This window comes from Lytechinus variegatus, chromosome 10, assembly GCF_018143015.1.
Source record: "Lytechinus variegatus isolate NC3 chromosome 10, Lvar_3.0, whole genome shotgun sequence".
Classification (NCBI taxonomy): Eukaryota; Metazoa; Echinodermata; class Echinoidea; order Temnopleuroida; family Toxopneustidae; genus Lytechinus; species Lytechinus variegatus.
In genome coordinates this window covers 23,227,054-23,242,656 of record NC_054749.1, presented here as the reverse complement: position 1 = coordinate 23,242,656, position 15,603 = coordinate 23,227,054, and the positions used below count along the sequence as shown (strand labels likewise).

The 15,603-nt window shown below is 37.4% G+C and overlaps 1 protein-coding gene across 1 annotated transcript in view; it reads right to left on the bottom strand.

The window, feature by feature from the left end:
• Positions 1-15,394, bottom strand: part of LOC121422539 (lipase maturation factor 1-like) — a 29,173-nt gene extending 13,779 nt beyond the window's left edge. Inside the window, exons 1-4 of the mRNA XM_041617678.1 lie at positions 15,165-15,394; positions 5,960-6,071; positions 4,856-5,065; positions 4,265-4,275 (exon numbers count right to left, since the gene is read on the bottom strand). Of these exons, the coding sequence (XP_041473612.1) occupies positions 4,265-4,275; positions 4,856-5,065; positions 5,960-6,071; positions 15,165-15,378 (547 nt within the window). The 5' untranslated portion in view covers positions 15,379-15,394. The remainder of the gene's footprint in view (positions 1-4,264; positions 4,276-4,855; positions 5,066-5,959; positions 6,072-15,164) is intronic.
• Between the last annotated feature and the right edge of the window lie 209 nt (positions 15,395-15,603).

The following is a 15,603-nucleotide window of genomic DNA, read 5'->3' as shown; positions in this document are numbered from 1 at the left end:
TGTGAAACTGGATAATTCAAATAGATTTTAAATAAAGAACATGCAGGCTATCGCGCATGTTTTAGATTTAGACCTAGAATCTGGGCTTTCTGAATACATTCTTTAATGAAACATTATAGACAATAGGAACTTGGCAAATCAAACAATGTGACCACGCAGCGTGAGCTTTAGAAAAAAATGCTGATATGTAGACAATAAAACGGACATTTTACAGAGCACTTAAATTTGTGAATGAAAAAAATATTGAAAGCTCGATGTCCGAGCTAATTATGTTTTGTATAATAAATTCAAAACTTGCTCCATATCAGCCTACATGTATTGAGCAAGATACGAATCTCATCGAAAAGGCAATTCTCGCGCGAAGCAAAGGCAAAGATTTTTATTATAGTAACATGGAAGATTTTTTTTGGCAAGTCTTCCCCTCACATTATTTCATTCACTCGTCTTCCTCCTCTTATTTTCCACTTATCTTTTCTTCTTCTTTTCCTTTTATCTTTTCTTCTTTCTCTCTTTTTTTGCTCTGCCAATTTTTTTTTCACAGCAAATCTCAGGGGGGGGGAGCCCCCCGCCCTGACACAGCCACTAGCTGTTGTGTTCTTAATTTCTTTCTTTTCCCCCTTGTTTTTCTGTTTTCTATTCAGATTTCATGTTAGCATTTTCACATCCCGTTTATTTTGACCTCTTTTCCATCCCTTTCCCGCCTAAAATTTCCATTTCACTTTGCCATCTCTTTATTTCTAACCCCTTTCTCACTTGTTTAATAGTAGGCCCTATTTCAGGATGATTAGATTTGTTCACTCTACGTCCTTTTCCTTTCTCCTCTTGTTTCTTTATTCTCTTTATCTCTCATTGTTTGTCTCGCCCACAAGAGGTGAAGGCGAGACTAAGAGATCCAAATGTCGTCTGCCCGTCGATTCCCAGAGAGGGTAAGCCGATTCTGCGGTGCAAGATAGACCAAAAGCCAATTCTGCATCGGCTTTTGGTTCTGAACCAAAAGCCGATGCACGTGTAAACAGGGTAATTTTCTTCCAAACGCGTACCGAATGTTGCTGTCTCGAAATGTACGCGTGGGAACGTCTCGGGTTTAACCGCAAAGTAGTAAGCAAGCGACACACTAGTGTTTCATGTTCGCCGACCGTATGGAAAACATTCTCCAAGGGCGCGCTTGCCACCTGTCTTAGGTCGATGACATTGCTTTCTATTACAATTAGGTTTATTTTATACGGAGTTTTTAATGGGATGGTCCGGGCTGAAAGTATGTTTAGCTTAATGAATAGAGTAGAATTCACTGAGTACAATACCGAAAATTTCATCAAAATCGGATATAAACAAAGTTATTGAATTTTAAAATTTAGCAATATTTTGTGGAAACAGTCGTCATTAATATTCATTAGGTTGGCTGATGATGTCACATCTCCACTTGTTCTTTTGTATTTTAGTATGTGAAATTAGGTTTATTCAATTTTTTTCATCCAAGAACTAGAAAAATTGGATTGGCAACTAATTTAGTGCATCAAATATTCATTGCTGCAACTTATTTCATTATAAGGGAGACATATTATTTGCACAAGTATGAAATAATGTAAAAATTATGATCATATTTAATTACATAGGAAAACGGAAAGTGGAGATGTGACAATATCAGCCCGCCTAGTGAATATTCAAGACGACTGTTTTCACAATATATTGCTAAACTTTAAATTTCAATGACTTAATATTACTTGCTATCCGATTTTGATAAAATTTTCGGCACATTGCTCAGTGAATTCTACTGTATGTATTAAAATATAAATATTTTCAGCCCGGACCATCCCTTTTACACGTTTAAGTGCCATCGACTTGGCGAGAAACTTAATCATGCCATGTCCACATAGGCTATAATTATGACCTTTTATAAGATATCATATCTCGTCATGGCGACATATAACTTTTTATAAGTCGACTTGAAGAAAACGAAGTACAATTGCACGAAAACGTGTCCGTAGCACGCTATAAGTGGTAATTACCTAGACAAAATCCCCGATCTTCGTTTTCCAGACACCCAATAACACGTCTGGAAAACGAAGATCGAAGACCAGGGACATGCGTTATGTCAATGGTATAAAATTTTAATGCCAGCTGAGCTGAGCGCGATATATTGCTCAATCAATTATCATTCACATTACGATATCCATACAATTAATCATTAACTTATCAACCAATCATAATTCATTACATATCCAATATCAGAATATTCCTGAATTTGATCTGAATATAATAATGGTTTATTTTAGCTAGACGGATGCGATGGCCCCGGTCTTCTGTCTTCGTTTTCCAGACACCCAACAACAGGTCTGGAAAACGAAGATCGAAGACCGGGGACATGCGTTATGTCAATGGTATAAAATTTTAATGCCAGCTGAGCTGAGCGCGATATATTGCTCAATCAATTATCATTCACATTACGATATCCATACAATTAATCATTAACCAATCATAATTCATTACATATCCAATATCAGAATATTCCTGAATTTGATCTGAATATAATAATGGTTTATTTTAGCTAGCCGACGGATGCGATAGCCCCGGTCTTCTGTCTTCGTTTTCCAGACACCCAACAACAGGTCTGGAAAACGAAGATCGAAGACCGGGGACATGCGTTACATGTATGTCAATGGTATAAAATTTTAATGCCAGCTGAGCTGAGCGCGATATATTGCTCAATCAATTATCATTCACATTACGATATCCATACAATTAATCATTAACCAATCATAATTCATTACATATCCAATATCAGAATATTCCTGAATTTGATCTGAATATAATAATGGTTTATTTTAGCTAGACGGATGCGATGGCTCCGGTCTTCTGTCTTCGTTTTCCAGACACCCAACAACAGGTCTGGAAAACGAAGATCGAAGACCGGGGACATGCGTTATGTCAATGGTATAAAATTTTAATGCCAGCTGAGCTGAGCGCGATATATTGCTCAATCAATTATCATTCACATTACGATATCCATACAATTAATCATTAACCAATCATAATTCATTACATATCCAATATCAGAATATTCCTGAATTTGATCTGAATATAATAATGGTTTATTTTAGCTAGACGGATGCGATGGCCCCGGTCTTCTGTCTTCGTTTTCCAGACACCCAACAACAGGTCTGGAAAACGAAGATCGAAGACCGGGGACATGCGTTATGTCAATGGTATAAAATTTTAATGCCAGCTGAGCTGAGCGCGATATATTGCTCAATCAATTATCATTCACATTACGATATCCATACAATTAATCATTAACCAATCATAATTCATTACATATCCAATATCAGAATATTCCTGAATTTGATCTGAATATAATAATGGTTTATTTTAGCTAGACGGATGCGATGGCCCCGGTCTTCTGTCTTCGTTTTCCAGACACCCAACAACAGGTCTGGAAAACGAAGATCGAAGACCGGGGACATGCGTTATGTCAAAGGGAGAACACGTGTAGGGGGCAAGGTCCAAAGTCCATTCTAACCCGCGCACGTGTTTTGTACACACTTTGCACTGCTTTGTACACGCTTCGTGCGTGAACTACAAACGCTTTCACACGAGTGTGATACGTGTCCCCGGTCTTCGGTCTTCGTTTTCCAGACACCCCCCAGGAATCCCACAAGCGGCCTTTCATTACCAATTCTCACAATCCGTCAAGGACAAACCAATGGCAAGGGGAATGCTATGAAAAGACGCGAAGGGCCTTTATAGCGGGATTCCTGCTAAAAGACGCACAACAGACTTTTGACAAGGCACCTTAATATTGATTGCATGATTTCAGTCATTCCCATTTCCACAACTGATAAATATTTTCATTACCAGTACTCATAATCATATGTACTGATTCATACCAGTATGATTAAATTCCATCAGATATTAAAGACCTTATTATCCTGCAAACATGCAAATGAAAAATTGATTTTTCATAAAGATGAGTGCATGAACAGAACTCCAAGATATTTGTAACCGTGACATCATCACTTTAATATTTTTAAAATATTACAGGTACATAAAATAAATTGTACAGGACAGCAACCTGCAAATTATGTAACACAAAAAAGACAAATAAAAATATGTTAACTTTCTGTATTATTTTTCTGCTTTGATTAAACTAACTTTAGGTAAACATGTCTTATTCGATCATGACAGTTTTTCACCATTTAATATCATTTACATTAAATCATCCATTTCTGCACATATTTGATTAATAGATTTTTGTGTCTTAACTTACCAAATGAATACCTGTGAAGAGAAAAAAAAGCATAGGAAAACTTTTCAACAAACTCTGAACAACAACAATTCAAAGTGAATGATTGTGGATTGGTCTATGTGGCATTATGCCTAGCATTTGGTATGCGCATACAAGCACATATATTGACAAGTGTTAAGGATTTTCTTCACTAGACAATGTGATGTGTCATGCCCAATTTCAAGTATGAGAAATTTAAAACAATTTTTTTTTATATTGTTGGAATGAACATATTTGAACATAACAGCCTCTGTCTACCCTCGGTGGACTTGACAAATACAACTAAACAAAATCTGAGTATTACTTACAATTTCTACTTTTAAGAACAAGGGTAAACAAATAAAAAGAACCCACCTCCTCCTCCCCCCCCCCAAAAAAAAAGGGACAAAATTTCATTACGAATTCTTGTTACTACCATCTCCATTTTATCAGATTTTAAAAGAAATTATCAATACTCCTTACCGAACCACAATAATCAATAAATTCTGCATGTATTTTATGTGTTTCACTTGTCAAGTTGTAAATGGCCTGATTCAATTACATTTTATAATATCAATATACAATTTGACTTACCATCTCTGACCAATATTGACAAGCGAGTGATAAAGCACCCACAGGCTCATCATGATCAACATGTTGCTGCATCCCAAGACCAGGACCAAACCAGACAGGATTAGACCAGAGTAGGCCAGGGCATCTAGCCACCAGTCCAGATGCTGATCCAGGTCCACAAACCAAAGGAGGGTAGGAGCAAAGTTGACTGCTTCCCGGTTGACCTGTCCACTACCAGAAAGAAAAATATTGAGAAACTCTCAGCCTACTTAATGAGATAAAACATTAGTGGCAACTGATGATCATTTTCTCATGATTTCTCCCCTTTCTGTTTATCTGTATATGTTGGAAGTTCTTTTGTTTGTCTTGAGCATACATTAGCTTAAATTTCTATGCGTCTTAAATGAATGATAAAGAAAAAAATGTATTACGGTAAATCATTTGATTTAACATTATCGTCTGATGAAAAAATGGCAATCAAAATTATTCATACAAATACTGCGATCCTCAAATCAGCAACCTTGCTTCAACATGGCTGGTTTACTAGTATTGCTCTTATAAAATAACACGAGCGCTCTAAAGAAGCTGATTGTATTTTTGTGAACAGATGTGTAAACCATATGTTGCCCTAGTCTGCTGTGCAAACTCTCCACTCAAGTTAGGGGTCTGAATGTGCAGCCTATAATGCCTTGTGTATTGATTGAAACAGCAGGTTTTGTATGTGCTAGTCTCTGCGTGGAGGCCCACTTTTTGATCAGTTTCAATCAGGTTCTTTGCCTGCATACTAATGTTGCCCCAATGTATTGAGAGATAATGGGGAGAATGTGCATTTTATGCACTAAGATATGGAGAGTATTACTGCTCACTTATCACTTCAATTGCCAATTTGAGGATCGCCAATAAAACTTTTGTCAAACTTTCACAACTTTCTCATACCTTAACCAATTTTGAAGGAACTTTTTTTAATTGCTTCTCTCTTTTCATTATAATTGATTTTCCAATCTATGGTTTATGCTCCAATGCATCTCCTATAATATAGAGGATAACATTATATTTACCATCAATATAATTTTTTTAGAAGAACTTGTCATTTTTTAGATTATATAGATTTCCAATATCTCTCACCTTGGAGCCTTGACATAATTGCGTATCCTGTCCAGGTAAAGAGACGTCGGTAGCAAACCTTTCTGACCTAGCAAAGCTCTGTTTTGATGGAGGGCAACCAGGAAAGCTACAACTGTATTTTCAAGAGGTAAAAGAGAAAAAGAAGACAATACAAGAAGCTATATTAATTTAATATGTTGAGAACAAATTCCCATGGGATTTAAAGCAATTTTCTGTAATGAAAAAAAATCCACTAACAGCAAGGGATTCTTCTGAAAATTATATTGTTATCCATACTTTCTTTTACAGTTCAGTTGAACTTGTGTTTGTGACATGTAAATCTCAAAATATTGTAAAACTCAAGATATGTTATACTTTTATTCTCTAAAGTTTGAACTTGAGAGGAAAAATGCACATCTTCCAGATGAACTCACCAAAAAACATCGTTATAATAATCATGTGTCACTAAATCATCTGTGTCACTAAGAATGCTAATACTCCATATAGGTTTATATCCAATTTGTCTGATGCCAATTCGTCAAATTTCCAACTGGTTTACTATCATTTTGTCTACCATCAGTTCGTCCACTATCCACATGGTCTAATTGCCAATTCCTCTACTCACCATTTCATCTAATAACCAGTTGGTCCAAAAGCCATTTAGTCCATATACCATTTAGTTTAATTGGACTTAGTATTAAATGTGCAAAATTAATGAAAATGAAATGGATATTAGACCAACTGGTTATGAGACGAAATGGTCATAGACGAAATGATGAATAGACGAAGTGATGATTGGACCAAGGGTGGCTTACTTAGCTCACACGGGCTAAGTTAGCCACCCTTTGAAAATTCTGGCCATTGAAAGTAGACCATGTGGTGAGTGGATGAGTTGGCAGTAGACGAATTGGCAATTTACCTCCATAAATTAGCCCACACATAAAATTTAAATTTTAAAAATCTGATTTATATAAAATACATGCGATGTTTTAAACAATATTGAAAAAATGCTAACCCTGATATTGTCTAGGGGTGGGGGATGTCCTCACTCTTTACTTAATTTCTTTCATACTTATAGTTACATCAAGGGCAGAGCCAGGATATTTTGGAGGAAAATTTTGACAAGCCGAAAAAAAAAGGGTTTTCAACCACAAATTAAGGATATTTCATACCCGGAAAAAGTTGACAAGCACAAAAAAAAAGTCTCCAATCCAATTTCAAAAGGGGGGCACACCTCGTACCCCTCCCCCTGGATCCGCACCTAAGTTACATCTACAGTAGATGTGAAATGAGTAAAAGTATATCTACTCTGATGATGAAAGTACACAACACAAAGGGATCATGCTTAACCCAATGAATGATGACAATACAAGACTACCAAATGATTCATTTGACTGACGTCAGCCAACAAAGGCTTGAAATCAGCTGATACAAGTTGAAATTGAGCATAGCAAGTGAAAAATCCACAATTTAGGGTCACGGTTTTATACTTAATATGAGTAAATAGTCATCTTGGTATTTTTTTTAATGTTCTCTCATTGACTAACATCATACCAATCAATATGAGATGCAGGAGGATATGGGTGTCACATGGGCGGACTCTAATAAAATTCAAGTAAAACTCAATGTGTACAAAATCACAATTTACAATTTATTTCAGTATACAAAAAAAAAAAAAAACCTCCAGTATCAAAACATCTCTCTTTGAAGTTCAATATTGAAAAAAAAAAAAACCTAAGTTTAAAAGAGAGAAAAAAAAAACACCTTCTAATGATAAAGTATTCTGAAAATTATTTCTCTGGCTCACAAGTTTACAACCATAAAATAAGCAAAGGATCCTGATTTGATCCAATCCATAACTTCCTAACTCTCGACCTGTTTCTTACTCCAGTATCCCTGAAAAGACCCTGTACTGATCTAATCAACAACTTACGTTTCAGTATATTACACTTTCACTTTTAACAATACCTTCAAAAAAAAAAATATCAATTGAACCTTTAACTTTGTTTCATTCTTTTCACAATCATAACTACCAAACATTCATAATTACGAAAGGATCCTGCATTAATCCACCTTCATATATAATTCTACTTTCACCATTTTGTATCTCTGACCTAATATATTTTTCTGATCACATTTTATCTTCTAACACCTGAAACTTGAGCTGTTCTCCAAACTCTAGCTCAAGACTATCATCCGACATATCTTACAAGGATCCAAATTCAAATCAATACTTCTATCAATCAACTGTTCAGTCATAATTAATGTCTGTATCTTCAATCTCAAATCTCCAATCGTTAGACTTTCTGATATTCAGAAATCGAGTTCACATTTAAAGAAAAGTCCTCCTGCTTTCTCTCTCACTGTTCTTTATAATAACTTATCTGTTGGCCGAAAACCTCCATCAAAGACGGCGCTTTATATTCTCAGCTTACTAATAATTCACCAGTCTCCTAAACGACCCGACCTTGGGAAATGTCCCGATCCTGGAAATTATCCGGTGTTGGAAAATATCCCGATCTTGGAACCATCTAAAATTAAAGACAAAACCAAGAATCTCTCTACGATATACATGTATCCTAACAAGTACATCGGAAGTTATTTTCATTTTTCATGTCATACTATAATTGATGAAAACTTGTTTGAAAATTCTATAACTCTGAGGTTCAAATCACATTCATAAATATTATTTTATAAAGTTTGAATTAACTGTCACATAAGGCGGTGCTGCACCATCCCGAGTTTGCTCAATCTCGAGATTTTAGCCCGATCAGCCCTCTTCGCGATTAATCTCGAGATTCAAGAAACCCCGTCTCCACCATCGCACGAAGAGCGATTCTTGCTCGAGCGAGGCAACAAGCCCGATATTCCGAGCATGCGCACTTTCGATCTTGGAGTTTCAACGGCCCGCGCTTTCGAATAACTTCCCGCGATATGCAATCAAGTCCATGTACTCTTTCGCCGAATTCGACTGTTGTTATGCAACAATCCTCTCAGCTCAGCCGCGCTATAATTATAAGCGAGTGAAGTATTCTTCGTTTAATATGATGGCGGACTCCGAGGCAACGACAGAGGGGGAGAGAGAGAGAGGGGATGAAAGAAATGCTATTTGCTCACATTTTGCGAAGGAATAAGACGACAATGCTGTCAGTATTGTTATTGACTATGACCATCGTCGACAATGAGCGCCTCCCCCATCGGTCTGGTCTCTCCCAAAATCCATTCACGGGGGGCTTGACACCATTGTTGCTGATTGGAGAATTGATGAACGCTATGATAAAGTTGACTTTTGCATGCGTTCGGTATAATCGCTGTTTATGTTTTTACCAAGGCGGAAATGGAACGCGAATTGCATTATGGACTGAAGGTCATGAATAAATTAACCCGAGTCCAAACCCGAGTGCGTCTGCACCTACGAATTAGCGCGATAATTCGTAAATAGCGCGCTATTTTGCAAATAAACCCGAGTTGACTTGGGATTGCAATCTCGAGATTAATCCTACGAACTAGCGCGATAATTGCGTCTGCATTACAAACAATCTCGAGATTTTTCAGATCGGGATAATTTGCCGGATCAGAAATAGCGCGCTAATTTGAAAACTCGGGATGGTGCAGACGGCCCTATAAACTTGTAAAATAACATCCTTTTATGATACTGATATTCTTCCTCACAAGTGCATAACTATTTCATAAAGTTTATACAAATTTACATCAACAGTTCAAATCATCTCTGAAGTCTTTCAAGGTTTTTCTTTTTTGTTTAGTTTTTATTTTTTTTTGTAAAAGAATTAGAAGAAATCACAGATTAACTTACCGATGGCTTCTTCTATTCAGGCATAAAATAACAGCATATATTCTGCTAAATCTGACCTCATACAGGTATTTATAAGTTCCAGCCAATATCAAACAAGTAAGGCTGCTTTTCTGCTTAAAGTTGAAATTCAAAAATTATCAAGATGGCAGATAAAATGGCAACTGCCCCAAATTGCATAGGTGTGTGTTACACAAAGTCTCCAAGATGCAATGCCAGAAAACTAGTGGAAAGCTACTGGGGTCTCCTCCCAATTTTGCAATTTCCCCAAAGTATTTTAAGCAGCTGTTTAAAAAGAAAGGCTCACTGAGCTCACTAAAAGGGACCTATACAAGTCTACCACCCTAGACACAACACACAATAGAAATGCAATTCAATTCTAGCAAAAGGAATCTCACACACACTTCTCTCATCTCCTACTCACTCTTGCATAAGATCTACTCCTTGTCTCTTAGCAACCTTGCTGTGGAGTGAAACTTAGATAAATAAGCAAGCTTTGCTGAGGAAAATAAATAAAATAAAATAAATGCATTTTTAATGTGACAATGGGTTGCATGACGATCTAACATTTCATTGAAGATTGGTGGGGTCCGCTGTCCAGACACTTAAGTAATATGTGAATATATATGCTTTGTAATATTTTCTGTGTAATATTTTCAAATGTAAATACTGATAGCAAAGTTCCTGAGGAAGTACCCATCTTGCCAAACAACCTGTTCAGACACACTGTAAATGGTAAGGTGCATCAAGTCTGTGCAGTGCCTCTTGTCTGTACATTGTGGCATCTATGAGATTCTAATTAGAGACAGATATTACCGATAACAAAAAAATCTGACTCAATGGTTGGAAAATATTTGAGTATCAAGCATTCATTAAAACAGCCTCTAAGTTCCGCCAATCTCATCCAAATCCCTGAATCATGTGTTATATAAGTTGGTGCACAGACATTGGGCAAATTTTTGTTCAATCTGAAGAAAACTGGCTGAGGGTTTTTTTTTCCTAAGAAAATCAAAAATTTCTCTCAAATTTTGATGAGCCTTTTGGCACACTTAATAATAAGGATATAGGCACATTATCAACTGAAATTCTTATTTGAACTTATAAGAATTCATTTTACATGGGAAGGGTATGGCAAGCTACATGGGTAAGCACTACTCCATGTAGACAGCTGGCAGCCGTCTGTTTCGAGGAGTTTCTTAACATTTTTTTTTTTTATTTCTCCTCGTACACAGACGATTCGCGATCATGCAGCTGCAATTAGGGGATTAACCATGCAAAATCCCCCCGACGGGGCTCATGGATGTTTGTCTTTGTTTCATAAGAATATATAAAAAGAACTGTACCAAAATAAAGATTATTCTTTTTTGCCCTGAAATGCACCAAATATGGGAAAAAATAAACTTAAATGGACAAAAACAGTGATTTACTTTGGCTGTCACACAACTTCACTTCCTTGGTTTATCCAAACTTATACATAAACATATGGCCATTGAGTCCCTGTACATATCAAGTTAGAACTTCAGTCTCTATGTTTGGTGAGTGGAGCCAACGGAGTTCAGCGAAACAATCAACTTAACAGAGACCAAAGCTTTTGGCCTAAACTCCATGCAGAGAAAACTGCAATGCTAAATCCCGCTTCAACTGGTCTAGTGTGCGGGATATTTTTAGCATCAAGGTGAGATTCATGATATATATCGGCAAATGCACACATTCTTTTATCTAGCACCGCTTATGATTTAGCTGGCCTCTATACACATCTGGTAGCTAAAATACATAACAAAGAAGACAAGAGGACGCCAATAACAGACAGTGAGTAAACGCCCCTGCTCTAGACTTAATTATTTTTCGCTATTTTTTTAACTTATACTTAAATACTTGCTCCATAAGTGCGTGGGGAGTGAATTGTGACTTGTACTTGTAGCCCTTTTTTTAAACTTAAGTTTGGGCTCAAAACCCTAAAGAAACCAAGTATTTTGGAGAAACATTATTGGTGGCAAAATACTTGGTGCGTGCAGAGCAACTGCAATGGCATCCCATTCCTGGCTCCATGCACCAATAGGTGCATAACTGCTGCCGTGTACAGGAAAATTGAAGGCACGGCGCATACAAAATTGCAACAAAGTCCCGCAAATTTCATAAGAGGATTTACAGAATCAAATCCTCCTACGAAACTTACCTAACGATGTGAAGTCAATTCCCCAAATATGATGAGTATTCCTCAAATAGTGTCATTTAACTTAACCACTGATTTTTCTTCTCGTTGACAAAATATGGAGCGAGCTTGTGATTTCTCAAATATTTTGTCTAATGAGCTAAAGAGGGCACGCGATTTATCTTCATATCAAAGACACTACAAGGAAACAAGTGGAATGCCTCTGGCGGTCTCACCTGCATCACGCGATTAACATAGCAGCAGAGCTGACTTTGAAAACTATCATAACTGTAAAATAATTATTCACAAAACACACTATTCATATATGATACAATACAACGTTTATTGACATTTGACCATGATCATGTGACCTAAAACTTGTCAGTGATACTTGATTACCCCTATATCCACATTTTATACACTAGGTCCTATATCTATAAACTTTGAAAGGTCATGTGAACCACTTGTTCACTGCAACCATCCTGCCTGTGGGGAATCTACAGGTAGGACTACGGTATGCCAATGCTGCATAAGTCACGTATTGTATTACCGGACACTATCATATTTCCGGACGCGCATATTACTGCGTACGAAATCAATTTCGTACCGTAAGACTTCCGCAGTTCGATTTCACAGATCAATTCAAAGAACAAGTTTGCAAAAACAAGGCAAAAAAATCAAACTTTTACCTTAAGTATTTTTCTCTAAAATGACAGAAAATGCTTAAAATATCATATAACATAGTTTTGCATTAACAATTGATCCCAATTGATCTATTTTCTGATGGCAATACGGACCTAATTTCGGGCCTGATTCGCCGAATTTCAATCTCGTCCGCTCCATCGATCAGATCGTCGACATGACGGCTGGTTCTCAAGGTATGTACCCCGGCTGTCCGTGCGCGAGGTAGGAAGATAGAGAGCCGTCATCGATCGTCTGCGCATCGATAGAACTTGACTGAGGGTCACGATATGAACGAGCATTAATACTGGAAAGTGCCATATCGAACACGCAATCAAAAATTTTTTTTTAAAATGAAATTAGTTAGCAAACACCAATTTATTACAAAGATCTGCTCAAAATCGATATAAGAAAGCAAACAAAAACTTAGAATTTACTCATGAGATGATATATCATGAAAAAAATCACACCAACTCTTTCTTACATCATTATAATCAAGAATATTTTTACCCGTCCGTCGCGCGTCCGGAATTATGATGTAATTTGTCACGCACGAAAATAATTGTTTTTCGCGGAGGGGTATGCGGCAAGTGCAGTGCAAAGAAAACGGTTGGAAAATATGAAATAATTTCATCATATTCATAATTTTCAGAATATTTGGAATAGCAAGGTATAATTTTTCTTCACTGTATTTCCTCTAGTTGTCATTTTTAAAGCACTGAAATAAAGGTGTCCGGCAATAGGATACACTGCCATACATAGCACACACTTTGAAAAATCATGAAAATGTCACTTTTGTGCATGACGAAAAACTTCCATTTGAGATCACTATACCCTGGTTTCCCTTCTCATCAATTCTCTTCTCCAAATACGACAAACCCTAACATGCCCCAAGCAAGCAATTTAAGTTTCAAAACACCTGTTTCTTGACGTCGGTCCGAAGATAACGCAAGAGCCCGGCATATACAGTCACACTAGGGGGCCACACACGACGGGATGCATTCGCAGCGCTGAGCTCGGTTTCTTCAAAACATGCCGTCATTTTTATTCGCTTACCTTCCTTATTTCGAGGTCGATTTTCTTCGTTCGAAATTGAAAATGGACTAGTATTGGATGTCTGAATGTAATATGCCTTTGAAAACGTGATTAATATCGAATACAATAATTTCATTCCGAAGATCCTTCTACAGGCAGACAAGTCTTACGTAATAGCACAGCTGTTGTTTATCATTTCGTCCTTGGCTCAACGCTCGTTTGGCTGGCCCGTGGTGGTGAAATTGAGATTTGAGACAAGGGGATTACCTGGCCAAGATGGGTTTATCGGGGTTGGAAGTGTTGTTTGAGAGTTTCCAAACGAAAAACGGGGTATCCGACCGCAGTTTGCAGTCCGATGTGCAGTCGAGAATCAAACGGGAAATTTTCGTAATGGATCAAAATTACCGATTTCCATACAGTTGCAATTTATTTTCCATTAGTAAGTTGGGAATAATTTTTGTATTCACCAGAGTGCTCAAAAACTTGAATTTGGGCATATTTTTGTGTACACACTCTATTGGTGGAAAGTAATATGGCAAGAAAAATTTCATTTTTCAATCTCTATATTTAATTAAGAAAAAAATATTTTAAAGAATTAAATTTACATAAGAGCCAAATATATGATGAATAGCTGTAATGGAAACTGACAGTGCAGTGTAAGAAAAATAAACATTTGTCCCATATAAAAAGATAAATTAAGCCAAACACTGCCACCATTATTTAGCCACACATGGAGATGTAACTGAGAACAAGGTTATATCACATAACCTTGTTCATTGAATGAGTGATGTGAACTGAAACTCACACAAGATGAGAGTTTACCACACGTGGCGTTAGCCTGGGGCGTTTTGGGGAGTGAAAGTTATATACTGTACGTATGGAGTCACTCCCCACTAACGCCTGGGATTCCTCCCTATACTTCCCCACATACGGGTACAAAACCAGAAACTTTCGCCCCCGAGAATTCTACTTTCCCTCTAAAAGATCTAGCCCTAAAACATGTACATGGGGTCCAACTTCATTTCAGCGATATTGATTTCATTTTTAAAGAAGAATTCATTAAAAAAACGAGAGATTTGTTTTGAAAAGATGGAAAGAGCTAGAGCTTACTTCCGTGTTTACGTCGCCATCTTGATTTCTTTGTCTTCCGCTTGGCGACAGCACGCAAATCCCGCGATTTGCGTGCTGTCGCCAAGCGGAAGACAAAGAAATCAAGATGGCGACGTAAACACGGAAGTAAGCTCTTTCCATCTTTTCAAAACAAATCTCTCGTTTTTTTAATGAATTCTTCTTTAAAAATGAAATCAATATCGCTGAAATGTTGGAAATGAAGTTGGACCCCATGTACATGTTTTAGGGCTAGATCTTTTAGAGGGAAAGTAGAATTCTCGGGGCGAAAGTTTCTGGTTTTGTACCCGTATGTGGGGAAGTATAGGGAGGAATCCCAGGCGTTAGTGGGGAGTGACTCCATACGTACAGTATATAACTTTCACTCCCCAAAACGCCCCAGGCTACGTGGCGTGAGCACTGGTGTGACTGGAACTTACAATAAACAAATGAGAGACTCCTCAAGAATACTATTCTTGTCAGCCAGTAAGAATTCTTGCCACCATCAACAAATCTACTTGTCCGGATGTTGGGAGTCGCGGGACTATCCTTGTTATACTCCTGAACAGGGTCTGATTTTGATTTGGCTTGATCTCCATCATCACTTCTTTTTTCGCGCTGACGTTGACGTTGTCGGATTCCATCCATTTTCATCTCAGCCCGGATCTCAGCCCAGCCGCAACATACAGTATCACTGAACACTGTACTGTACTGTGCGACCAATAAGAAGCACACGAAGCTAGCTAGTGCACCACGGCGCGGCCGTCACATGGCAAAACGATATATCTGAAAATTTTGACTTTTTCAGGTTTTGACATGGGGGGGGGGTTTCAGGGAGCTCTTTTCATTTATCTTACTCTCATACCCGGTGGGGTCACT